The 24,145-nt window shown below is 34.1% G+C and overlaps 5 protein-coding genes across 5 annotated transcripts in view; 2 read left to right on the plus strand and 3 right to left on the minus strand.

The window, feature by feature from the left end:
- Positions 1–1,053, plus strand: part of LOC17886179 (beta-galactosidase 2) — a 5,692-nt gene extending 4,639 nt beyond the window's left edge. The window contains exons 17-18 of the mRNA XM_023782448.1: positions 376–581; positions 685–1,053. Coding sequence (XP_023638216.1) covers positions 376–581; positions 685–793 — 315 coding nt within the window. The 3' untranslated portion in view covers positions 794–1,053. The remainder of the gene's footprint in view (positions 1–375; positions 582–684) is intronic.
- Positions 1,054–2,138: 1,085 nt separating this feature from the next.
- Positions 2,139–6,430, plus strand: LOC17884665 (vacuolar-sorting receptor 1). The gene is made up of 12 exons (XM_006290686.2): positions 2,139–2,650; positions 2,777–3,469; positions 3,767–3,855; positions 3,967–4,036; positions 4,127–4,210; positions 4,348–4,424; positions 4,524–4,605; positions 5,024–5,106; positions 5,204–5,270; positions 5,632–5,760; positions 5,878–5,990; positions 6,089–6,430. Exons 1-12 carry the CDS (start codon positions 2,353–2,355, stop codon positions 6,182–6,184), a joined length of 1,881 nt encoding a protein of 626 aa, XP_006290748.1. The 5' UTR covers positions 2,139–2,352; the 3' UTR covers positions 6,185–6,430.
- Positions 6,295–24,126, minus strand: LOC17885901 (mediator of RNA polymerase II transcription subunit 28). Its single transcript, XM_006292490.2, has 4 exons — positions 24,118–24,126; positions 7,227–7,476; positions 6,725–6,840; positions 6,295–6,637 (listed from the first exon to the last, which is right to left on the minus strand). The coding sequence occupies exons 2-4, from the start codon at positions 7,444–7,446 to the stop codon at positions 6,503–6,505; spliced, it is 471 nt and encodes a 156-aa protein (XP_006292552.1). The 5' UTR covers positions 7,447–7,476; positions 24,118–24,126; the 3' UTR covers positions 6,295–6,502.
- On the minus strand, positions 7,843–10,680 carry LOC17886280 (IQ domain-containing protein IQM3). The gene is made up of 9 exons (XM_006291012.2): positions 10,286–10,680; positions 10,079–10,193; positions 9,764–9,829; positions 9,561–9,649; positions 9,283–9,370; positions 9,064–9,210; positions 8,872–8,964; positions 8,657–8,758; positions 7,843–8,489 (listed from the first exon to the last, which is right to left on the minus strand). The coding sequence occupies exons 1-9, from the start codon at positions 10,534–10,536 to the stop codon at positions 8,049–8,051; spliced, it is 1,392 nt and encodes a 463-aa protein (XP_006291074.1). The 5' UTR covers positions 10,537–10,680; the 3' UTR covers positions 7,843–8,048.
- On the minus strand, positions 17,168–20,407 carry LOC17887316 (monodehydroascorbate reductase 1, peroxisomal). The gene is made up of 10 exons (XM_006291111.2): positions 20,290–20,407; positions 19,694–19,765; positions 19,542–19,593; positions 19,335–19,415; positions 19,041–19,159; positions 18,731–18,950; positions 18,527–18,645; positions 18,093–18,218; positions 17,863–18,003; positions 17,168–17,695 (listed from the first exon to the last, which is right to left on the minus strand). The coding sequence occupies exons 1-10, from the start codon at positions 20,338–20,340 to the stop codon at positions 17,372–17,374; spliced, it is 1,305 nt and encodes a 434-aa protein (XP_006291173.1). The 5' UTR covers positions 20,341–20,407; the 3' UTR covers positions 17,168–17,371.
- Positions 24,127–24,145: the final 19 nt, after the last annotated feature.

Here is a 24,145-nt window from a genome sequence, read left to right on the forward strand (position 1 = left end):
CTCTAGTTAGTAGTAGATATATATATATATATATATATATATATATATAGATCTTTTAAAATTAACTTACATCTGTGCTTCATATATTTTAGATTTACAACTTTCTACGCAAAATTAGATGATAATTTCCTAATACCTCTCTACCTACGTAGAAATTAATGTTTTACTATGTATATTACATATAAAATTGAATTAATGTTATGTAGTATTTATTATGTATGAAAACGCTTCAAAACATATATCACATGAATTAAATTAGCTAGGAAAGAAACAACCTAGTCATGAATTCTAACTTACGGATTATATTAGACTTAGAATTAACGTTTTAAGTCATATGTTCAAATAATATCATATTCTTGATGTCTCCATGTGCAGTCTTCTTTTGATACACCGGTAGGCAACGAACCGCTGGCTTTGGATATGAACACGATGGGGAAAGGTCAAATTTGGGTAAATGGACATAACATTGGACGCCACTGGCCTGCGTACACGGCCCGTGGGAACTGCGGACGTTGCAACTATGCTGGAATTTACAACGAGAAGAAATGTCTCAGCCACTGTGGAGAACCTTCTCAAAGATGGTGCAAAACAATAAAAAAACATATACTTCTCTTCTCCTATTATCTTTACTTATTTCCTCTAAAATCTAATTCACATGATTGACATTACTAATATCTATTTCAGGTACCATGTGCCTCGTTCATGGCTGAAACCGTATGGGAACCTTGTAGTCGTGTTTGAAGAGTGGGGTGGTGACCCAAGTGGGATCTCTCTTGTAAAAAGAACAGCTTAAATGAAAAGCTTCCTACTTGGGTTTTCTCTGGACACAAGTCTGTGTGTAAACTACGAAAAGCATGCATAGATTCTTATGTACAGATACATCATTGGCAATTATTGGTTCATTTTTCTGAAAAGTGTTCTGCATATGTATCCAGTATCCTGCTCTAATAATGCTATTGTTAGTGTATAAAATAATATTTACATAAGAAACCAAATAAGGCAAATATTTGCTAATTATCCTCCTTTACAAACACAATTTCATTTTTTTATAAATATATATGGTTCATGGTTCCCAAATCCCAATCTTTCGAATACACAGCTTAGCCCTGGGCACGAAGCGAATATTCGGAAAATTTGTGATATTTGTTATTTGCTTCGCCTCGACCGAATAGTTGATTTTGCTATTTGCTTCGATTCGTAAATTTACGAGTATTCGGAACTTCGAATATTCGAATATTCCGAATACTCGAATATTTTTCGTAATATTTGCGAATTACTTGCTTCGCTTCGCTTCGATCCATCTAATTTTTTTTGAAACAAAAAACATATAGTACATAAATATAAAGTGCAAAATATGAAATATTAGAGGTTTTTATTTGACATATTTTCAAAATAAGAAGGAAATATAACCACCGTCCATAGAATTCTCACATTTTATTTTTAATAATGATTTTTCTAGTAAAGTTTTATTTGCTTAAAAACACCATTTAGCAAAAAAAAAACCCAACGAGCCAAAATATAATAATTTGAATAATAAATAGGCTTATCAGATATATATCCAAATCTATAAATACACATATTATATATATTATATGTATTATATAATAACTTATATTTATACATATATATAAATATACGAAGCGAAGCGGATATTCGGTACTAAAAAATCAATATTTGTTATTTGCTTCGGTTTTTACGAATACTAGATTTTCATATTTGCTTCGGTTCAATATCTTATAGATATTTGGATTTTTCGAATCAAATCGAAACGAATATCGAAACGAAGCTAATCTAACGAATATTTTGCCCAGGGCTAACACAGCTACCACTTGACACCTCATACAGCTAAAGCATCAAATCAGCTGATGAAACACGATCTATCTTTATTCAGTACCGTCAGGTTAAAAGATTGCCCACGTGTTTCCCGTTTTACTATTCTTGGACATTTTTCAATTTTGCTTCACTCTTTTTTGATATCCACATTTCCAGAAACGACCAAGAAGAACGATTCAATAAAAAAAAAACAAAGACCATTCTCCTATACTTTAATTAATAAATTGACTAACATGCAATGAACCTAATCCTAAATTAGTTACCATAACTTAAAGTCATTAGATAAAATCTTCATTCTCTTCCTTAACTAAGAAGACTCTTCTTGTAAATCTTCACTTCCTTCAAACGAATCCATAAACAAAAGCTTCGTACAATTCGCCTTCGTGATTTTAGCTTTCGAAATCTTTCTTCTAAGGTTTCGGATCTTAGTTAGCTAAACCCTTGGATCCATAAATCTCTTCTATCAGTTTATCTCGTTCAATCAATTGGGTAAGTTGTAAAGGAAGGAACTTGGAATCCATGGGGCAGGAGAAGCTAGGGTTTTTCACTCTCTCGTTTCTTCTGATCTTGAATCTAGCTCTGGGTAGATTCGTGGTGGAGAAGAACAATCTCAAAGTTACATCACCCGAATCGATCAAAGGTGTTTACGAATGTGCTATTGGGAATTTCGGAGTTCCTCAGTACGGTGGTACTTTAGTCGGCACCGTCGTGTATCCTAAATCGAATCAGAAAGCTTGTAAGAGCTACAACGATTTCGATATCTCCTTCAAATCTAAGCCTGGACGATTACCCACTTTTGTCCTCATCGATCGTGGAGGTTCGATTTCGATTTCTGTATATAAAAATTCTCTTCCTTTTTTAGCTGTTCCCTTAATTGGATTGAAAAGATCTGTTTTTGATTCGATTTTGGAACTGAATTTTGTGTTAATGAATGAATATGCAGATTGTTTCTTCACTTTGAAAGCATGGACAGCTCAACAAGCTGGAGCAGCAGCTATTCTTGTGGCTGATAGTAAAGCTGAGCCTTTGATTACAATGGATACACCTGAAGAGGATAAATCTGATGCGGATTATCTGCAAAACATTACTATTCCTTCTGCTCTCATTACTAAGTCTTTGGGAGACAGTATAAAATCTGCGCTTTCTGGTGGTGATATGGTTAACATGAAGCTAGACTGGACTGAGTCGGTTCCCCATCCTGATGAGCGTGTTGAATACGAGCTCTGGACTAATAGTAATGACGTCTGTGGGAAGAAGTGTGATACTCAGATTGATTTTCTCAAGAATTTCAAAGGAGCTGCTCAGATTCTTGAGAAAGGAGGGCATACTCAGTTCACGCCTCATTATATCACCTGGTACTGTCCTGAGGCCTTTACGTTGAGTAAACAGTGCAAGTCTCAGTGCATCAACCATGGAAGGTATTGTGCGCCTGATCCTGAGCAGGATTTCACGAAAGGATATGATGGAAAGGATGTTGTCGTTCAGAATCTACGCCAGGCTTGTGTCTATAGAGTGATGAATGAAACTGGTAAGCCGTGGGTCTGGTGGGACTATGTGACTGACTTTGCCATCCGGTGTCCAATGAAGGAGAAGAAGTACACCAAGGAATGCGCAGACGGAATTATCAAGTCCCTCGGTTAGTATAATGCTTCTTTACTCCCATGGGCCTTACTCCTGTGAAAATATTTAATTGTCTTATTATCTGTGGCTGGAGATTAGTCTGGAAACTGAATAGTATTTTTAGGCTATCAGCTCGTCCTTGATAGAGAATAACCAACTAATTGATATCAATCAGCTTACCTTGTATGGCCTACTTGAGGCCTTAACCTGTTAGATATTTTGTTACTTTCAAGTTTCTGCATTTCCTTCTAAACTTTCTGACAACCAGCCGAAATGGCTAATTTTGAATTTGATTTCTGTTATATGAATTCAGGCATTGATCTCAAGAAGGTTGACAAGTGTATCGGAGACCCGGAAGCAGATGTGGAGAACCCAGTTCTTAAAGCAGAACAAGAGTCCCAGGTTTGTCTTTTGTAGACCAATTGGCTCTTACACTTATCTTCTAGAATCTTTTCTATTTTAAATTGCTACATATTCTCCATTCCATGTGTTCTTAAAATGAGTCTGTTTCAGATAGGCAAAGGTTCCCGTGGAGACGTGACTATACTCCCGACTCTTGTCGTGAACAACAGACAATACAGAGGTATTTGGGAAAGTTGAATTGTTAGTTGTTCTCTCTTTCTACAGCATCGTACTTTTTCTTTTGCTAATTGAATCATGTTCATGTATTTAGGTAAACTGGAAAAAGGTGCAGTACTCAAAGCTATGTGTTCGGGTTTTCAAGAGTCAACAGAACCAGCTATCTGTCTTACTGAAGGTTCTATCATCCACCCTTTTTTTAATTCAACAGACATATATCTTGATTGGCCTATATACAATACACATTTTTGTTATTGTAAACCTTAAATGAGAGTTTTCCTTGAGATTTTATAGATATGCTTATGATTTTTGCAGATTTGGAAACTAATGAATGTTTGGAAAACAACGGTGGATGCTGGCAAGACAAAGCTGCCAACATTACTGCATGCCGGGTATCATTCTGGCTAGCTATATTTTTCGTTTCTAACTTTTGGTTTTGTTGTTACTACTAAGACTCATTACTCTTATTTTGATCTGAATCGCCATTGTAGGATACTTTTAGGGGAAGGTTGTGTGAGTGCCCAACTGTTCAAGGTGTTAAATTTGCTGGTGACGGTTACACTCACTGCAAAGGTAAACAAACTATCTTTTATTTGTGTATCTTGACTTGTTTTCTGTGGAACAAAATACAGTATAGTGTCATAGTCTCTGCTTAATTAGTCTATTTTTCCAGTATTTTATCACTGGTAGTTCTTTTGAAGGGATTGAATGAATGAGCAATAGTCAAATTTGATGGTCTTTTTGTTTTCACTAACAATAAATCTTTCTTTGAATAAGTTTAAACTCGAAGGAAATTCAATCATATAAGTGAGTGTGAGAATAATTTTTGTTTTGTTTTTTGCTTGCTGTGAAAAGCAGTGTTCTTAATTGTTTTTACTGTTCTACAATTTTTTAAAGGAAATGCAAGTTGTCTTACTATAGTATTTATTAAGGTGCATTTTTTCCGGTATCTGTACGTATGACCTGCTTTCAACTTTATTTCACTTGGCAGCCTCTGGAGCTTTGCATTGTGGTATCAACAATGGAGGATGCTGGAGAGAAACCCGAGGTGGCTTCACTTACTCTGCTTGTGTAGTAAGTCTTCTTCTATGTCAATGTTTAACATTTTGAATAATAATGATCTTCTTAATCTAAAATATAATTTCTTTGGTTCTCGAAATGAATATTTCAGGATGATCATTCAAAAGATTGCAAATGCCCACATGGTTTCAAGGGCGATGGAGTGAAGAGCTGTGAAGGTACTTGTTAAGTAATATTTCCTAGCAGATATATACGTGGTACACTTGCATATAGGTACTAGCCATGTGAGCCAAATACTATTAGAAAACATCTACATCATATTGTGTCTAGTGCTATGTATCGTATAAGGGTTTGCTAATATATACTCCCTTGGTTTTAACAAAGATGTTTTGGAGTATTTGCTAATAAAACGTGCCAAATATCATATTTAACATGGAGGCTACTAGTAACATGCTATCAGCCTATTGTTTATATGCATGTTGGTCTAGAATGTTTTGAACCGATACACAATTGGAATGAGATCGTTGAATGTCGAATTCAAATTCATAATCATGTTCTTCTTTTTATTGAATGTGTTAGATGTGGACGAGTGCAAAGAAAAAAAAGTGTGCCAGTGCCCAGATTGCAAATGTAAAAACACATGGGGAAGTTATGAATGCAGCTGCAACAATGGCCTGCTTTACATGCGTGAACATGACACTTGCATAGGTAAAAAGAGATATCCGTTGCTCTTTAAACCCATTTTGAATTTAGACCGAGTAATGAACTGATATTTGGTTTTCGGATTTGGTGGGTTTTGGCTAACACTGTGAGCTGAATATGTAGGTTCAGGCAAAGTTGGAACTACAAAACTCAGCTGGAGCTTTTTGTGGATTCTTATAATCGGAGTTGGAGTTGCAGGTCTTTCTGGATATGCAGTCTACAAATACAGGATCAGAGTATGTTTTTCTTTACCCAGGCCTTGTTATCATATTATGTATATGAAGATTTTTGCAGTCTAGATAGATGTTAATAAGTAAAAATCAAAATTGTGCAGAGTTACATGGACGCGGAAATCAGAGGGATCATGGCACAGTACATGCCTTTGGAAAGCCAACCACCCAACACAAGTGGTCCTCATATGGATATCTGAGGGAAGCTATCAACACAAGCCGAGAGACTCTGTTTCTATGAGTAGCTTCTTTTAAGTTTCCATGTAAACGAATCTATCGACTTATGTAACTCTAGAAGAAGAAAAAGAAAAAGCCACAAAATAAGTGTATCTGCACATTTTGTAAGAGATGTGGGTTTGCAGATGGAATCCCTCTTTGGTCTGCATAATACTCTTACAATGTAAAATAGACATAAATGGATGAATAATGAGTAGAGAGTTACATTATTTACTATTGAAAACATACTTGACCCCCCCCAAACAAATACAAAAGAAGAAGAATAAAACTCTGATTGAAGTTTATACTTTCTCCAGCTCAACTCTGTGTTTCTCTATCTGTTCTTTCACTAGCTTCTGCGATTCTCGGATAAGCCTTGTGTGCTTCTTTATCAGCTCTTCCTTTGTCTTGAGCTCTTCCTTCATTACTGCAATCTCCTGTTAAAAAATAAAACAGAGCAGAAACTGGTTAAGACAAATGGGTTTGGGAATTCACATTACGAGAAGAACCAAAGCTTAGCTAACCTTCTTAAGGCTTTCAGCTCTAGTGGGTGCACGATCTTCTCGCTTCAATCCCATGAAATAAAGCTGAAGCTTTTTCGCAGCTTCCATAAAATCTCTGGCATGGCGCTCAACGTCAACTGCACAATTCATTGAGAGGAGTTATATAAGACATTAGCCGTTTCCCTTGTATCAATCCACAAATCAAATCAAATGAACATAGATATAGAGCAGGCAAGCTAGAGTATCGATTAGGATCAATGCTTTGGTTTGAGATGAATTCTAAGCAAAACATTCACTCAGATCATAAGCTAAGCAAGTGATCTGAACACGAAACGAGTAAGAGTCATCTAAATTATATTCTCCAGCATAAACACACAAAACTTCCAACAAGTAGAGACTCCAAACCAAATCTTAGAAGGTGAAACTGGCAAATTTCAAAATCAGTCAATTCTGGTTCAAAAACTTGAAATGGTATGAACCGAGACTATAACAATTCAAGATGAAGATTAGAAAAGGGACTCACTTTGATGGGAAGGGTGAGGTGAGCGGTCGATCGCTTGAAGCTCTCTAGCTGGCAAACATGGCAGCAGAGCAGCTTCCAAAGCCGTGACGCAAGCCATAATGTCCTCTATCTCATGATTCTGATTGTTCGAGGACGTCTCCGGTGAAGTAATTCCCGGTGGATGGTCAGGTGGAGACGGCGAGGGGTCAGACGACGGAGGCGGCTTTTGCTGATAATCCATTAACGCCGATCTCGATCTCTCTCTTTCTCTCTGCTTATTTTGCCTTAAGGTTTTAGTGGAAAAGTCTGAGAGATGGGCTTCTAAATTGGGCTTGTTCGGCCCATTTATTTACTCACACTCTCAATTCTTGAAAAATATAAATTACTAATCTTATTTTTTTTTTCTTTTATATGCTGTTCTTGTTGAAAATATAAATATAAATTACTTTTTTTTTTTGGTGCACCCCGAATATAATTTACTAATCTTAAAAATCAACGCTTTAAAAATATTTCTTTCCTCATGTAATATGTTTCCTAGGAAAATAAAAATAAATTAATTATATTCTAACTCAAGAGTAGACTGTTTGGTATTTAGTTATTTAGCTATGGATAATGAAATTTGTAAACTGAGTAGCCATTGACCAAAAATTGTAAATGTTCTCTTCATGATCAGTGACAATCTTTTACACATAAACACATCTTATTCTTTTCCTTATGCGACATATCATTCGGATGAAAAACAGATCAAAACAAAAACATTAGGATAGATAGAACTCGCACGTTAATAAAGTGACAGACATACGAAGACTATGATTAACTACTACTACTTAAAACAACATTTGATTAGACATCAAGCCTCCCGGTCGGAGAAAGTGTGCTACTCCGGTATCTAGGAGACAAGTTAACAAACTCCAAAGCTTGTGTTCTGAGCTGAACCGGATAATCAGCTGCACAACCGATCCTTGGACCCGCTCCGGTACACCATTTCAGCGACAACTGATGACCCAACTGTAAGGACTTCGACTGTTTCTTTGAGTTGATCCTTAGTAGCATTGACTTCTGCGGCACATCAGCTTTTGGACTCCCAAGTCCACCTGAGAGCGTTCTCTGGTAACTACTACGTTTAGCCTCCTCTAGTGTTCCGAGTGTTCCGTTACCGTTCTCATCTGTTTCAGTCTCTGTTTTGAATGTTGCGTCCTCTTTCTCTAACGGCGCGGGTTCATCTCCTCCGTTGGTTTTAACGTAATCCTCGTAGTTGTCTGAATCTTCACTAGCTTTGTGCACCTACACAGACAAAACTACATTAGATATCAAGTAGTCTCTTTTCTAAACAACCAAACTCTAGTTAATAATATCATTCAGCAACCAAGAGGTTAGAACAAGTTAGATTAGTCTATAAATACAAATCAAGTTTTGATTGCTTAAAGGATGAGTGTAACACAAGGGTTAACCTCAACATCGTCTAGGTTCACAGCGTTCTCTCTGAGAAACGAAAGGAATGTGTCGAGGCTATCATCTGACGGCCTGTAATGTCCGCTGTATGCTGAGATTGTCTGAAAAGCAAATGGAGACATAATGATCAGACAAGAAAATCACAATAGGCAGATATATATAAAAAAAAGCTTGATAACGTCTTGATGTCACAAATAATTATTGGTATCATTACCTTGAGAACTCCATCATCAACAATCACCCTCCCGGCGGCTAATGTTGCTCCTCCGGCCAAAAAGCTTGAGTGATGGAACCTTCCTTTCTTCTTCTGAAGTAACCATAAATCAAGAAAGGACGATCCATTAGAATCTTCTTCAGTAATAATATCAAATCAAAACCAATTGAAAGATATACTGGTTTGACTTACCAGACCGGCATAGAGTTTTTTGAAAGTACTCATAACAAAGATCCATTTTGTCCCCTCGGATCCATGCATAGTGTGTAGAAACTTTCCAGTTAATTTGTGAACAATCTTCCCTTCTATGATCACATACTCATACTCTTCCCTCTCTTGCTGATACCCCAAAAAAAGACATGAGAAATCACCAAAACATGTAAAATTGACAAGAGAAGAAATGGCACATACAGGTCCAAGATATCTAATGCATTGCTGCTTAAGCTTCGACCTCGGACATTCGTTAAGATCCAGATCTATCCCTCCTCCAACATCCAACCTACAAAACAGAACCGATATGTTACAAAGATACAGATAAGAACTATCACTTAGAAGAATATTCTTGAACTACAAGAAAACACTAACAGAGGGAACCTTAAATAGACATGATGGATTGAACAGCGAAAAATCAAGAACCGGTTTAGATAAACCAGGAGCCAATGTGGTTTTAAGAAGAATTTAACCATTACCAGTAAAAGAATGGCTGACCGGCATCAGCTTTACACCATTCTTCATAGTATTTATGCAGGTTGTGTCCATACCGGTGTCGAGGATCAATCTGAAATTGAAGTGTCCATATTTTTTAGTCTTCTTGTTACAGTTTGATCAGAATATTAACCCAACAAAGCAAAAAAAAAATTGTGGAGAAAGGGTAAAAAAAAAAAGAAATTACAGCTTCAATCCAATGCTGAAAAGCAAGTTTCTGAGCTTTGTCGACTATGGACAGTCCCTTCCCCACCTAACCATAACCAAACCCACAAGATTACAAAAACCAATTAACCAAGTGGATATTTTTTTTCTTACTATAATATATTTTAAAATATTGGACGTGTTTTTTTATTCTTGATTTTAATCAAGAAGACTACTCAAAAAGAGAAAAACGAAATCGTCAATTATAAGTTCAAATAGTAAAAAAAATTTTGATGTTTTAGCAAGTTAGTGTATCAGTTTAAAGTTTTTACTGGAAAAAAAGAAAAAAGAGACAAACCTTGGAAGCATTCAAGCTAACACGATTCCACCTAGAAACAGCAGTTTCAGGTCTCGAGTAATCAAAAAACGAAATAGTACTATGATTAAGCCTCGCATAATCCATCGCTTGCCACCTTCATTACCATTAATCAATACGATTAATGACTGACTCATACACTAATCTCTGCTACTAATAATTAAAACTTTATAATTAGGAAAAAGTTACCAGAGCTCTTCGGCGACGACGACAGAGTCAGCTAACCTACGCCGCGTGCGATAACTTCTATAAACCTTCTGCACTTTCACAGCCGCCAAGCTAGTCGAGTCTTTGTCTTCTTCTTCACAGGCGCTTTCTCCGTGTGAGGATTTCTCCGGGACTAAAGATTCATCCCGGCGGTCTACCGGAGAAATGAGGATCTCTCCGGGGCCGTGTGAGAACGGCGAAGACTGGAAATCGAAGTTGGCAACTACCTGCATCTTCAGGACCAAATAGGATCTATCTCTCTCTCTCTGTCAAACAGTTCGATTTCTACTGTCTGAAAGAAGGACAACTCAAGAGATGATAATGAATGAGAAGGGGAGAGAGAGAAGAGACTTTGTGTTTGTTTGTTACTATCAAAGTGTTGTGTTATGTTTGTGTTTTTATTTATAGAATTAATTCACCCAATTTCTGACCTTTTCTTTAATATCCTATTTGGTTCTTTATTTTCTTAATATTTTGGTTTCTTTTTCCCATTTTGACTCATTCTTTCTTCCTTTGTTTTTAAGTCTGTTTTCCTTATAAAGAAATTGACAGGTAAGAATATTGTGGTTGTTTTGTTTTTATTGTTTGCAGTTGATTGTGAATATTATAAGATTAAATGTACATGCCATTTGATTTATTCTGTTAATCAATGCAGGTTAGGTTTGCGAACTAAAAAAAAAAAAAAATCAATGTAGGTTAAGCCAAGCGTCTAATGTAAGTGGGAGGCATGGTCGTTTTGGGATCGCATTTCAAGGGTTCTTTATCCAAGTTGTTACAAATCTTGTTGTGATGTGAAAAAAATCAAATAAAAGGTTGGATCGAAGAATGGAGACTATCTTAGAGTATTGATTTACGTATATTTTGGTAGCTATATAGTATTTGGCTATATCAATGTCTCTTTTACCACATATGATAACATACGGGTCTATAAAGAATTATTCAGATCTAGATTGTCTTCTACTTACGGGTGATACATTAACGTTTTGCTTAGATTAGTACATTGGAAAAAATTCTCAATTAAGCGTATTTTTTGTTTTTTTTCCATGTTCAGATGATCTACTTCTATACTTGAAGATTCATACGAAGTATCTATGAAAAGTAAAGTTCAATATTTATAAAAAGGCATCTATCTTTTTACTTAAATAAAAGAATGTTCAACTACATGATCATTTCTTAGGTTAATTGCTGAATAATTTCATCCACAACTACACTATATATTTTTATCAATAACAACTAATATATTCTTTTTGTCCTATAATAAATGTTGTTTTCAAATGAATCACATTAACTTTATAAAAAAAAAAGAATACTTTAAAATTTCTAATAATATACAAAGTAAAACAAACACAAGTTGACCGCATTGTTTATTAACATTTGAGGTTACATTGCGTACTTTATGCTAAACTCACATTAATTAAAAACAGAAAATTAGCATGTATTTTAAAAACCGAAAATAATGGTAAAACGAAGAAAAGATTACATTGATATACCTTTGAGAAGAATAGTATAAGATAATATATATATATATATATATATATATAAGATAAAAATCTATACTAAATGCGACAAGTACGATTAACTAATTAAGAGAAAAGAAAACAAAAGTATGGGTGGATGGTGGTTAAGGTAATTAACTATTGTAAAACAAGAAAATGCCCTTCTAGCTAGTAGTGATGGTTCTCTCTTGCTTCTCTGTAACCTTTTCTTTTAGTTCATTAATTTAAGAAAGCCACTTGAGCATTTTCATAGAGTTTCCAATCATATATATGAAAGTAAACAACATGCGCCTCTCTTTGCAATACTATCGTCTCTTATACATATCTGTCTATAAAAAAACAGGGCCGATCTTATACAAAAACGTGGATACGTGTAATGTGTAACTATAACAATGGAGGTGAAAATATATGCGCAAAACTCATGAATGACTACTGACTAGACTATACACACAACTTCAAAAATATCATAATGGTAAAATACAAAATGTCTGGCTCTCTATCCATCAAGAAGTTAAATATCATTCTAATGTGTAAGTGAAGGTCATCAATAAAATACCCTGGGATTAGAATCTATACATGAAATGCATTTTGATAATCGAATATTACTGATTTTATAAAGAAAGAAGATGAAAAGGTGAAATAATTATCACTTTTTCTTGTTTAGTGGGTCTCCAAATGACTTATTAATTAATTTACAAATGCTCTTTGTTATCCAAAAGAATATAAAGGTTACATAATTCAAGTGCATCAGAACGAAACATGCGATGTCAGGCTTAATTAATCTAGTCGAAAATTAGTAGTATGTATAATTTGTTTTTTTATATATAATAAAAGAATATACCTATGCAGTTTTCAAACATCCCTTCACTTTCATAATATACATTCATTATGTTCCCTTTCTTCTGTTTTCTGGTCATAATGCATCTGACACACTACCGACCCAATGTTTCATATTTATACAAATGTTTTGATTATGAGTTTTTGATATTCATTTTCATCCTCATATTTGTTACAACGACATGTAATAATTTAATCACGCGTGTGGAAATGACAAGCGTCAAACTAAAAATAGTGGTCGCGTTTAAAACTACTATCACTATTGATATATATTATCATTGGAATAATGGGCACTATGCAAAAAGGAAAAACAAAAAAGTTACGATGTTCGGAAGAGAGACGATGAGACGAGACATGCATCATCAACCACTATTTCACATCCACAGGATTCATTTTATTGACTCATCTCTATTACTAGCTCTTAACGTACCGACATATATATACACAAAGTCACAAACACAGCAGAAGTATATTCTAACACAAAAACAATGTCTAACGGTTTCACCATATGATTTTTGATGAATTGTAAAAGGAAAATCACTAATTTTGTATTCATCATGCGGACTTATGAAAGGAAAATCACTAAATATGTCATGAAAGGAATTTGTCAACAAAAAACCAAATAAGTCAACAAAATAATGAGACCGTAACGAAAGTACATCTTTTAAGCTTCAAGTATTTGATTTAGGGGCATATTTATTTTGGTTACAATCAAAGTAATATAAATATTTATAACGAAATGGTCACATGTTAAATTAGTCAAACTAGTCCTGACCTAAAATGGACACTCACATACTACGTTGGATTTTTTCTTCGAGGTTGGCTAATTTGACTTTGGTTTCAAGGTACAGTTCCTATTGAAATAAATAGAGTTTCGGTGTTTAATAAATTAGTGAAAATTTTATAAAATTATTAAATTTGGTTCGGTTAGGTCTCGAACTCGGAATTGTTGTCGTTCTTTAAAGTCCACATGGCTAATTTACGTACGTAAGTACGTTTGCATGATCGGCATGGAAGTAGTCATCGATTAGTTTCAAAATTTCAATTATGTCTAGTTTAATTAGTGCTAATTCTAATTAAGTAAACTGTTGTGGTTTAGACGTCTTCGTCAATTGTAAGGTAAGTGGTACGTTACATAGTCCATATAGAAGAAAAGAGTCTTCTGAGTTGCTAATCTTCTATTCTAATTTAATCAGAGTTTTTCTGAATTTCAAGTTTGGTGTGCTAATATTATTACGCTCAGAACATTTTGCTAAATTTCATGTCTAATGTCTCTTAATGTAAATATAGTAATCGACACGAAGCATGTACATGAATTTTATTAATTTTTTATCTTATACAGCATGTAAAGTGATCAATATATTAATATTAATCGTTGACGGATGTAAAAATGGAACAAGAAAATGATATATAAACTTTGTTTGGTTGAAGAGTGACGAAGTAACGTAGAAAGTAGCCGGAAGAACACATATATATGTGGTCCACGTGATCGGACTTCTTCGTACGACCACTACCAACGACTCTATCTCTTTGAGTCCTTGCATGTGATTCACATTGATCTGCTCGTATATACGTACGGTCACATTCCCCAAAGTCCACACATGTATCGATCTGGCATGGTGTTTTGGTTTTATGTGGTGTATTTTTTTCGACCAATTCATATAAAATATCTAAAGACTAAAATATTATACTTTAATATTCCATTTATGATTTCAAAGTTTCTTAACCAAAAAACTTGCGAAGGTGTTAGGATCAACGATCGACGTTGCATTATAATACACATGACTCTCAAAATATTTAGATCACCGGCCGCCCAGTCACCCACCGAAGTACTTACTCTACAAAACTGTGTGTTCCCAAGGAAATTTATGTAGAACACGACACGAGGCCAAATACGCATAACGCATATGATACTAATTAATTGGAAAGATGATAATTTGTATATTGATTCTGTCCTACCACCTAATTGTTCCACTACAGCTTGGAAATTTTTGCTGATACCAAAAATTATATTTCTGTCTGTTACGTACGTTTATGTCCCACGAGATTTCTCGAATAAATCGTACTGTCTGTCTACGCATATGAGAAATTACTCGTTTCTTTTTAATTGCCATATAAGAAGTTCTAGTAATTTTACTATTCTCTACGTTTTATTATAAGATGCATTTTTCATAGATATTCAAATTTAACATTTTTATTATATATTTTTTCAATGATCGATACATATATTGAAACTAATATTTAATTTGTACCAAACATCTACAATAAAATTATAGAAAATTAAAGTAATATTTTAGTTTAAAATGGAGAGAATATATTTTATTAAAAGAAAAAAGAAATTTCACTGTATGGGTCAACAAAAATTGGCTGATAGAAAATCTGACCAATTTTACATGCATCACTTTTTAAAGCTTAGAGTAGGTTTGCATGCTCCTTTAATTAGTACTTAGTAGGTGTTATTGTAAAAATCAAATGAAAGATTTGTGCTATTATTATTATTAATCTCTTATAAACCATATTAAATATTCTGGTATCACTAAAACATAATGAGTTTTATTTATTTATTTGCACCACAAAAAGATTAATCATTTCAGCATGAGAAAGACACCTCGAATATAAAATAGGGAGTTAGTTAGTATGTCTATAACTTGAACTACAAGAGCATATTGTAAAATATATACTCATTCATTTTCTGCATTATCCCGATAATGTCACTATTGCGTAGCGTACGATTGGTATCGACACATTTAGGCATTCAAAACTACTATACTACTACCACATCGTAAGCATTTTAGCAATGATCACATCGTATATAATAAACCTAGACAATATATAGTGTTGTTTTGTTTATATGTTATAAGAAACTTAAAAAAAAACCTAGACGATAATGAGATGATTAGAGATGAGTGTTTATGAACCCGGCCCGTACAGTTAGGTGAGAAACCTAGCAACTGCCATCGTACACCAATCATCACAGAAGAACATTCAAAAAATAATTAGTACTCGATCATACAACTCTCTTTGAAAATAGGTGAAAAATATTTCGGTACATATGTAAAATATATGTTACTATAGTTTTGTTAAGTTTTATGTGATCACTTTAATCCCATTATTATATTCACTGGAAAATCTTAAACGTTTTTACAAATTATGATCAATCGTAGATAATTGACCACAATTGATAACTATATATATAGACATTTCATCAAATAGATTGATAAAAAAAATTACAGCTATTGGTCGACAAAGAATTAAGATAAAAATTAACAACTATACTAAAATAGTGGATTAGGTTGAATATTAAGTCATAAATGTCCCACCATATATGTTGTCTTTTTAGGGGGAAAAAACATAGACACGTAAAATCAAATTATTCGTCGTCCTCCTCACAAATTAATTAAGCACATAGAGTATTATCACAAAAACAAAAAAAGAGAGAGATATTAAATGAAAAAAATTCGGGTGAATACTTTTTGTCTTTTGGTTGTGCTTCACTGTCGTATATTTATTTCTAATTTACTTTAAATTTAAGACGAAGACCTAACAAAGTGTGTATGACCCTCTCCATACTTAAATAGAGTTTGTCCCACCAACAAACTTATGATGAATTTGTTATGTATCACAAATCTCTTCGTTATGCTTATTATTAATTACAGTTTGGCTCACTTCCCATGTGTGAACAAGAGAGAGGTAATTCGCTTTACTTAATTACACAACACTAATTGTGATTTTGATTTGTAGCGTTTTTAAGTGTCCAAACACAAACAGCTCTCGTTCAAAGAATCCCCAAATTAGGTTCAATAACTAAACCAAATTCTATACTATTTTTTCCCGTTTTTGTTTAGTCAATTTTAAACAAATTTTATTATAAGTCATCTAGAAGACCAGACCCAAAGACAAATGAAAAACGATACGATTTTTTTTTTTTTTTTACGATTTATAGATTTCAAATCGTAACGTATGGATTACTACGTACCTGCGAAAAAAGTGTTTTTAAATACATATCTTTGTTATTATTGCAACCCTAGCTTAGACATGATCAAAGTTCTTATAAAACCGTTGTTCACATATATATTAACATAAAACCTACACACGTTTTACAAATCAATCGACTAAAACTTAAAATCTAACAAATCTTGAATCGAATCCTATAAACTATAGTATAAAGTAAATATCATCATTCATCAAAAGGCATCATATTATTCAACCCATAGACACTCCTCGCAACATAATACTAGATTGCTATATGCTTGGACACAAAATACAAACATAGTAATCACTGAAAATTGAATCTATTCACCTTTAATGCGCTTATATTAAATAAAGAGCGTTTATCAACTTTACTCTAACGAAAGAGTCTCACAAACTTATGAATTTTTATGTATCACAATCTCTCGTTATGTTAACTAATACTATCAGTTTGATATATGTTGATATGTTTTAGAGATTCCACCAACACATAAGTTAGAATGGATAATTAACTAAATGAGATTTAGATTGTATATAGACTTTATATACCCAACACAAATCCTGAAATACAAAAACTCAATACATATAATTCTAAAATGTGAATGTGGTACTTCAGGTATACTCTGCCGTAGTATACGCTTCTCATGGAGTTCAAAGACACAACTTATTTGTTGCAAACGTACTTACAAAGACATAACTACGCATGTTTTTATTTTAACATAAGAAGAGAAAAAGTGAGTTTGTTTGGTGGTTGTGGTGTTTCCACTCAGATCTTAGCTGCGAAGGTAATCCCTTGGTTTTTGAGCTCGTCTAGGCTCTCTGCAGCAGGTCTAGCTTTGGCGACTTTAGCCAGAGCCTTGTTTTCATCACCACTACCTCCTTCCATGAATGCTCCAACCACTTTACCACCTTGAACCCAATATGCTCCAAATCTTGGTGTTGGGTTTGCTGGATTGCTGTCTCCAAATAACACAGAGTCTCCTACGTTGTCTCCATAGAACTGCCACGAGAGATCAAAGGATCGAGAGTAGAAGAATGGAAGATAGTCGTATTCTTCCACCGCTGCACCTCCCTCAGCCGCTTTGATCGCCTGCCACAATGTTTCACATCACATATATTAACGCTTCTTCAGATATACAACTATCTTACTCTGTTTTGTTTGAGTTTCGTTTACAAAGTGTAATAGAAAGTTTTCTGCTCCAAATGCAAGAGCGTAAATTGGGGTGATTTAAACAATATCAGCCTTGTTGTACGTACCTTAACAGCTTGCTCTGCTGATTTGCGGGAATGGTCAACATGCTCGACCCTTCTCACGTCTCCGTACATTTTCATTGGGAAAGTGGCAACATCGCCAACAGCATAAACATCGGGAACACTTGTTTTGAAGAATGCATCGGTCTGCGTGAAACAGTTAAGTGGTTAACAACAGATCCAAATCAGAATGGTATGGATAAGAAGCGTACACACAGCAGACAGATTATAGATACCTTAAGTCCACCTTTGTCTTCCTCGACCTGCCCCTTGAATAGAGTCGTCAATGGTTTTGCACCAACCCCAACTATCACAATGTCGGCTTCCAATGTCCTCCCATCCTTGAGTTGTACTTCCTTTACCTGGAGGAGAACAATACAAGTAGGTCATTTGCACTGGGACAATTCGGAAAAAGCTATTTAGTGGTGATCATCTAAACCAAAACAAAAAGAAATTCTGTTTTGTTATTTAAAACCCATAATTTTTTAATCAAATCGATTTTCGAGTATTTAAACCGAACGAACCAAACAAGAGTTCATCATACGGAACTGAACCTAATTATATAGCCTTTTTCGCCTTTTTATTTGGTTTCAGACTTTAGTTTCTATAGAACCAAATTGAGACATAGACTGCATTTCCCCTCCTATTAGCTCAGGTTTATATGGCTTACCTCTCCACTTGAATGAGCAGTGAACCCAGATGCCACTGTTCCCTTGATAATCTTCACTCCCTTGTTCGTATAGTAAGTTTCATAGAAAGCAGCAATATCGGCGGTGAAAAGCCTTGGCACTGCACGATCATTTCGTTTTCAGTACGTGTAACTAAGTAATACATTATCAATAACCAAAATGCAAAACGATATGGATCAACTTACTGCACCAAGGTTCAGGGAAAACCATAGTGACATCAAAATTGTTGATCCTCAAAGCTGCACTAAGCTCAAGACCAATGTAACCTCCGCCAACAACTACAGCCTTTCCACCTTTCTTTGCTTTAATTGCTTCAACCAATTTGTCGGCGTCATCAATCTCCCTCAGATAGAGGATATTCTTAGAGTCTGCACCTTTTACTCCAAAATCAGTCAATCTGAGCACCTGCAAAGGAAAATAAGAGTTACTTTCTTATTATCATAGGATTTGGAAGACGCTTTATGATGTGAAAAATGCAAGGATATGAGTCTTTACAGTAGAACCAGTTGCAATTATGAGAGTCTGATATTTGAAGACATCTCCAGCTGCACTGACAAGACTCTTGGCAGCAAGATCAGCTTTCACTATCTCTGTGCTTAGTATCAACTCAATTCCTGCAAACATAGGGGATAACAAAAAATGATAACGCAAGTATTTAAGCTTGTATAGAGAGTAATATTGTGTTGAAGAAAATCCATGAGATGATAAGAGTTATCATCGATCGGTGAAACTACATAGATGAGCAGGGCATTGATATTGGTGATGTCAGATGCGCAGTGAGATAGTTACCTTTCTGTTTGTATGATTCAGGAAGCAGTTTCTCTCCACCACTACCAACGCAGCAATGGAAACCTGGAAGTCTAGCAGCACCTGCATAGGAAAAAAAGATGATCGTAACTGTTTTCCCAAAACAAAAATCATAACCAAAAGCCAACTTTCAGAAAATCAAAACTAGTCATTGTAGTTTGCAAAGTTAAACCAGAAAAATGGTCTTACCTTCAGGAAACAAATACCCCTTACTAAGTGCAGGGCGTTCATATGGAGCCACCTAAGACACCATATGGAGTAAATAAAGATCATAGATTTACATACAAGAGACACTGCATACAAAATAATAGTTGTCTCAACCAAATACAAAGAAAGCTTACCGCCTCTTTGGAGATAACTGCTAACTCTCCTGGCTTAACCCCTTGATTGGCAAACTCCTTAGCTGCGTATCCCTACACACCAAAAAATGGAGAAAAGAATACAGCAAAATCCAAGATCAGCGTTGAATTAGCTTTCGAACTCCACTACTATAATCTGCGCTAATAAAAAACAATCGTAAAAACTGAAGATAAGCCTGAGGATACAAACGCTAACTAGTAACCATTTCTAAGTGATTATTCACAGATCAACAACAACAAGAAACAGGAAAGTTCAAACATGTCGAATGGTGCAGCGGAAACCAGATCAAATCCATGTTCCACGTCAGAAAAAATAGATCAATCAAAGCGATTGTAAACTTTGTTAGCTCAGCGATTCTCTAGGAAGCCAAGGCATCAAATCAAATCACAAATCAATCACCGATAGAACGTATAAACTTACGATAACGATCATCGTAAAACGTTATCTGAAATTACAATAACGAAGTCGAACTACAGACCCAGAAACAACTATTACAATTGTGGTGTTTATTCGCAAAAAAAAAATAAAAAATAAAAAATAATATCGAATCAAAGGAGGGGAAGGTGAAAATACTCACGGCTGAAACGCCACCGCCGAGGATGATGTATTTAAAGGTCTTCTCCGCCATTGTTATCCGATCTTCTCTTCCGAAGGTTGTTGGTGTTATCTCTTTTTGTTGTCGCTGAACTTGGTTTGTTTGAGAAGAAAAGAAAAAGAGCTAATATGCTGATGATGAGCTGAGTGAGTCTAATTGGCCACAACCTTAACCGTTGATTGGATGAAAAGCTTCCACGTGGCAATATTCTAGCCGTCGTGATCCATACTCTAGGTGTGGAAAGTATAAAAAGGGATTAAGGACGGAAAAAAAGGACTGATTAATTCTTTTGTTAATTAACCTGAAACATAGTTGGTGGAAAAGTCACAAATGTGCCACGTTATTGGATAAGTCGTGAGCTTTTTAGTCATTTTGTATTAATGGGTTTGGGACTTATTGGGCTTTTTATTCTGATCTTTAAGGCCCAAAATGTATTATAAAGAGAAAAAAAAAATCTCGAACATGAAGATTAGTCCATCGACTCACATATCATGAAAAAACCATTCCACCATCACATTCAACCAGTACATTGTCATTAGCTAAAACCCATATCACTACATCCAAATTTAACGCACAACATTTTAAACGACAAGTCAAGGAGCATATACTTTTAGGAGCTACGTCACATTCGATAGTCCCGAATATGACATGTAGTTTAATAGTTCGTATTAATGTCGTTATAAAGTGTTTGTCACCTTATTTCAAACTTTACATAATGTTATATTGTTGAAAAAAACGAAATTATTTAAAACAATATATCTTCTCTCTCTGTGTTGATTTTGAAGTCATCCTCCAATAGATAAAGAGATCGTAGTGGTGATGGCAATGGCACCTTAAAAGGTCGTCGGAGCTCGTTCGTAGCCGCGTAAGTCATGTGCAAACTTAAATTTTGTTAGTTAAATAGCCATTATTTTTGTAAATAAGCATATGACTATATGAGAACCAAACTTTAAACAAACATTTCTATTAATTAAAAAATGAGCCAATATTGCACTCCCATCCAAAAACTATAGGTGCAATAACCCATTTCGATGTTGCTCTTATTTTTATTTTTCCAATGTTCTGATTTTAAAATTGTTCGAATTTCAAAAACTTTATATAATTGGCATAACTGAAGAATTAATAAATGGATGGAGAAAAAAATTGGTGGAGTGGATTAGATAAGATTTTAGATGCATGCAAAGACAAAAACACCAAGCAAGCCTTTTTTTTCGAAGGGGGTGTGGCTTTGTCGACACAAACATGTGAAACCAATACTTGTTGCCTTATTCTCTAGCTTGTTCCCATTCTTTTATTCTTTAACCAAATAAAAAAAAAAATTGATTATGTTATGTAATATGTATATCATCTTCCTCGGATTCTCATCTCTCAGATCTTAGTTCTCATTGTTATTTGTTTTTTGTTTATTAGTAGTTATCAAGAATATAACATAAACAAAGAATATAACATATAAACTCAAATAATTTGTCCTTGTGCACCGTTGTTTCTGGTTCGCCCGTCCACGCAATTATTTATAACACAATCCATACCTAAACTTTTCTACATACAAATATCAAGAAACATATTTGTTTATATTAGTGTCGTCATTGTAAAGTTATAAGGAAGTTGAAAAAAATTTTGAATGGTGGTTCGAAATGATCTTTTTAAACACACACACGATTTTGGGATTCCATCAATCGTTATTCTCGAAAAGATGCAAATATTAATAAAAATGACTCTAATAAAATAAGAGTTAGCAGGACCATTTGATATATAAGTATAGCTATATATGCGCGTGCATGTGTTTGTATAATAACAATCTTTAGATGTGAATGTGATGGTTTGGTTTTAATTTTAAAGTTTAAGTACGAAATAAGAAGCCGATGTAGGACATTTGATGATTATCTTAGTTTATGTGTTAGTTAATAATGTTATTAAAATATATATTAATGGGAGATAAAAGCAAGTAAAAGGCGCAGAAAGAGGAATCCTAGGCTGCTATCTCAAGGGGCTCTCCATCGAAAAGACCTATTAAAGTCTATTATTTCCTAACTCCTTCACGTTCCAACTATGATTTAGGCTTTTTTTTAGCCAATATTCAAAAGTAGTCTATTACTATAGTATTAATCTCCATCATGTTAATATTGTTATTATCAATTTCTGTTTTTTTTTTTCCTAAGTATGTTAATCTTATTATTACTGTTGTAATTACCAAGACTATATTACTCCGGTAGGCTTGTAGTTACTACGTTGCATCGAAAACGTACTTACCTTCTTGTAAATCGGAAACGCATTGTATTTTGTACCAGAGTAAAAGGATCGAGTCGCTGATGTGTATATAAGCTTTACCAACCAAATCTAAAGTAATCTATAAATAACTCATTGACCTAACATCATACACATAGATACAGTCAACAGGGCCTATTAGATATATGTAAATTGTTTAAATTGTTGACAAAAAAAAAAGATATATGTAAATATGGTTATCATGTTAATCTATTACTACCACTTCAATAATATAACTCAAGTCAATAAGTGTGTACATACGTTTTACGTAATTATGAGTACATTGTTATAAGTTCTACTCGTACAGTCGACCAAACAAAATAAAGCTCCAACTTTTTTTTAACTATAGTCACTCTAATATGTGTTTTTATCTTACATTCGACTGATTTTGTATAATTTATTGTCTGCTTGAATTTGAACAAAGATTTCGTTTAATCATTAATGTTTCCCTAGTTAGTAACATGCGTTAGTTCTTAACTGCTCAGTACTTTTTTTTATTGTCTTATGATCTACTCTTTGAAGTAATACACTGTATACTTCTATAATGATGGTTTTGATTGAAAGACTCATATGATCTAGTATGATCTACAGTAGTGTTTTCATAAAATAACACATAGTATACACACAATGCGAATAAACAAAAACAAAATTTTTGAAAATAACTGCGCATTGCATAGGGCTACCTGTCTTATTCTGACAATATTGCTCCATCGTTATTGTGATAATATTCACTTCTATTTTCTGTGTATCTTCTTCTCACACCAATCGTACCTACCAATGGCAGTAAAATTAGTGTATACTGTCTTACTGACCAGTTTGTTTCTTTTTTCTTTACTTTTTTACCAAAATTTCATCAATGATAATTTTTATAATTCTGATGAATCAATGATAATTTTTATGCTAGTTGAAAGCTCGATAGGAAGAATCATAGATAGCTAGACCTAGACTATACAATGACCTATACAAATATATTGAGCTTAAGATTCAACTCGAGTCTAGTGTATGCAACTTTGATCAGCATGCATATGATATTACAGAATATTAACTTTTTGTATAAGGTTAGTGTAAGGTTTATGCTATTAGTCGCTATTGGAAGAAAGGAACGATGGGAAATTACTTTGGAAAATTTTGACTCTGGTCAAATATGTCATGATAGTGGTGCAAGTAAAATCATTGATCATCAAAATTTTCCGGGATGGTGAATTCAATACATTATTAATTGACATGACAATATATGATATTAATTTAGTTAGACAAGTTCATGTTCTATATTAATAAAAAAAAAATCCGAATAAAACTCCAAATTATTCAAAATGAATAATAATAATATTAATGGACCAAAAAGAGTTTTGATCAACATTTTTGAATCTAGATGTTGATACTGGAATAGTGTAAAACACATATCTTCAAAAATGAGAAAAATGTGAAGGAAAATACAAAGAGGAAAATACATACATTATAGGTTATTTTTTGTAAAAATATAATTATATGAACGACTCGCAAACATATGCTATGGGGCCCACCATGTTTTTCAACTTGATCAACCTCTCTCTCTCTCTCTCTCTTTAACTCT

The sequence above is a fragment of the Capsella rubella genome, unplaced genomic scaffold (assembly GCF_000375325.1).
Source record: "Capsella rubella cultivar Monte Gargano unplaced genomic scaffold, Caprub1_0 scaffold_5, whole genome shotgun sequence".
In the NCBI taxonomy this organism is placed as follows: Eukaryota; Viridiplantae; Streptophyta; class Magnoliopsida; order Brassicales; family Brassicaceae; genus Capsella; species Capsella rubella.

Excerpts from the sequence above, each read along its gene's own strand:
- LOC17884665 (XM_006290686.2), top strand. The coding sequence starts at position 2,353 with ATGGGGCAGGAGAAGCTAGGGTTTTTCACTCTCTCGTTTCTTCTGATC. Across the intron at positions 4,211-4,347 it reads AGCTATCTGTCTTACTGAAG|ATTTGGAAACTAATGAATGT; the intron begins GTTCTATCATCC and ends TGATTTTTGCAG. Across the intron at positions 5,991-6,088 it reads TCTACAAATACAGGATCAGA|AGTTACATGGACGCGGAAAT; the intron begins GTATGTTTTTCT and ends AAAATTGTGCAG.
- LOC17885901 (XM_006292490.2), bottom strand. The coding sequence starts at position 7,446 with ATGGATTATCAGCAAAAGCCGCCTCCGTCGTCTGACCCCTCGCCGTCT. Across the intron at positions 6,841-7,226 it reads ACCTCACCCTTCCCATCAAA|TTGACGTTGAGCGCCATGCC; the intron begins GTGAGTCCCTTT and ends TGAATTGTGCAG. Across the intron at positions 6,638-6,724 it reads GAGCTGAAAGCCTTAAGAAG|GAGATTGCAGTAATGAAGGA; the intron begins GTTAGCTAAGCT and ends ATTTTTTAACAG.
- LOC17886280 (XM_006291012.2), bottom strand. The coding sequence starts at position 10,536 with ATGCAGGTAGTTGCCAACTTCGATTTCCAGTCTTCGCCGTTCTCACAC. Across the intron at positions 8,759-8,871 it reads TTGATGATGGAGTTCTCAAG|ACAATCTCAGCATACAGCGG; the intron begins GTAATGATACCA and ends TTTGCTTTTCAG. Across the intron at positions 8,490-8,656 it reads TGAACCTAGACGATGTTGAG|GTGCACAAAGCTAGTGAAGA; the intron begins GTTAACCCTTGT and ends TTGTCTGTGTAG.
- LOC17887316 (XM_006291111.2), bottom strand. The coding sequence starts at position 20,340 with ATGGCGGAGAAGACCTTTAAATACATCATCCTCGGCGGTGGCGTTTCA. Across the intron at positions 19,416-19,541 it reads GGGGTATTTGTTTCCTGAAG|GTGCTGCTAGACTTCCAGGT; the intron begins GTAAGACCATTT and ends TTTCCTATGCAG. Across the intron at positions 19,160-19,334 it reads TGAATCATACAAACAGAAAG|GAATTGAGTTGATACTAAGC; the intron begins GTAACTATCTCA and ends CTATGTTTGCAG.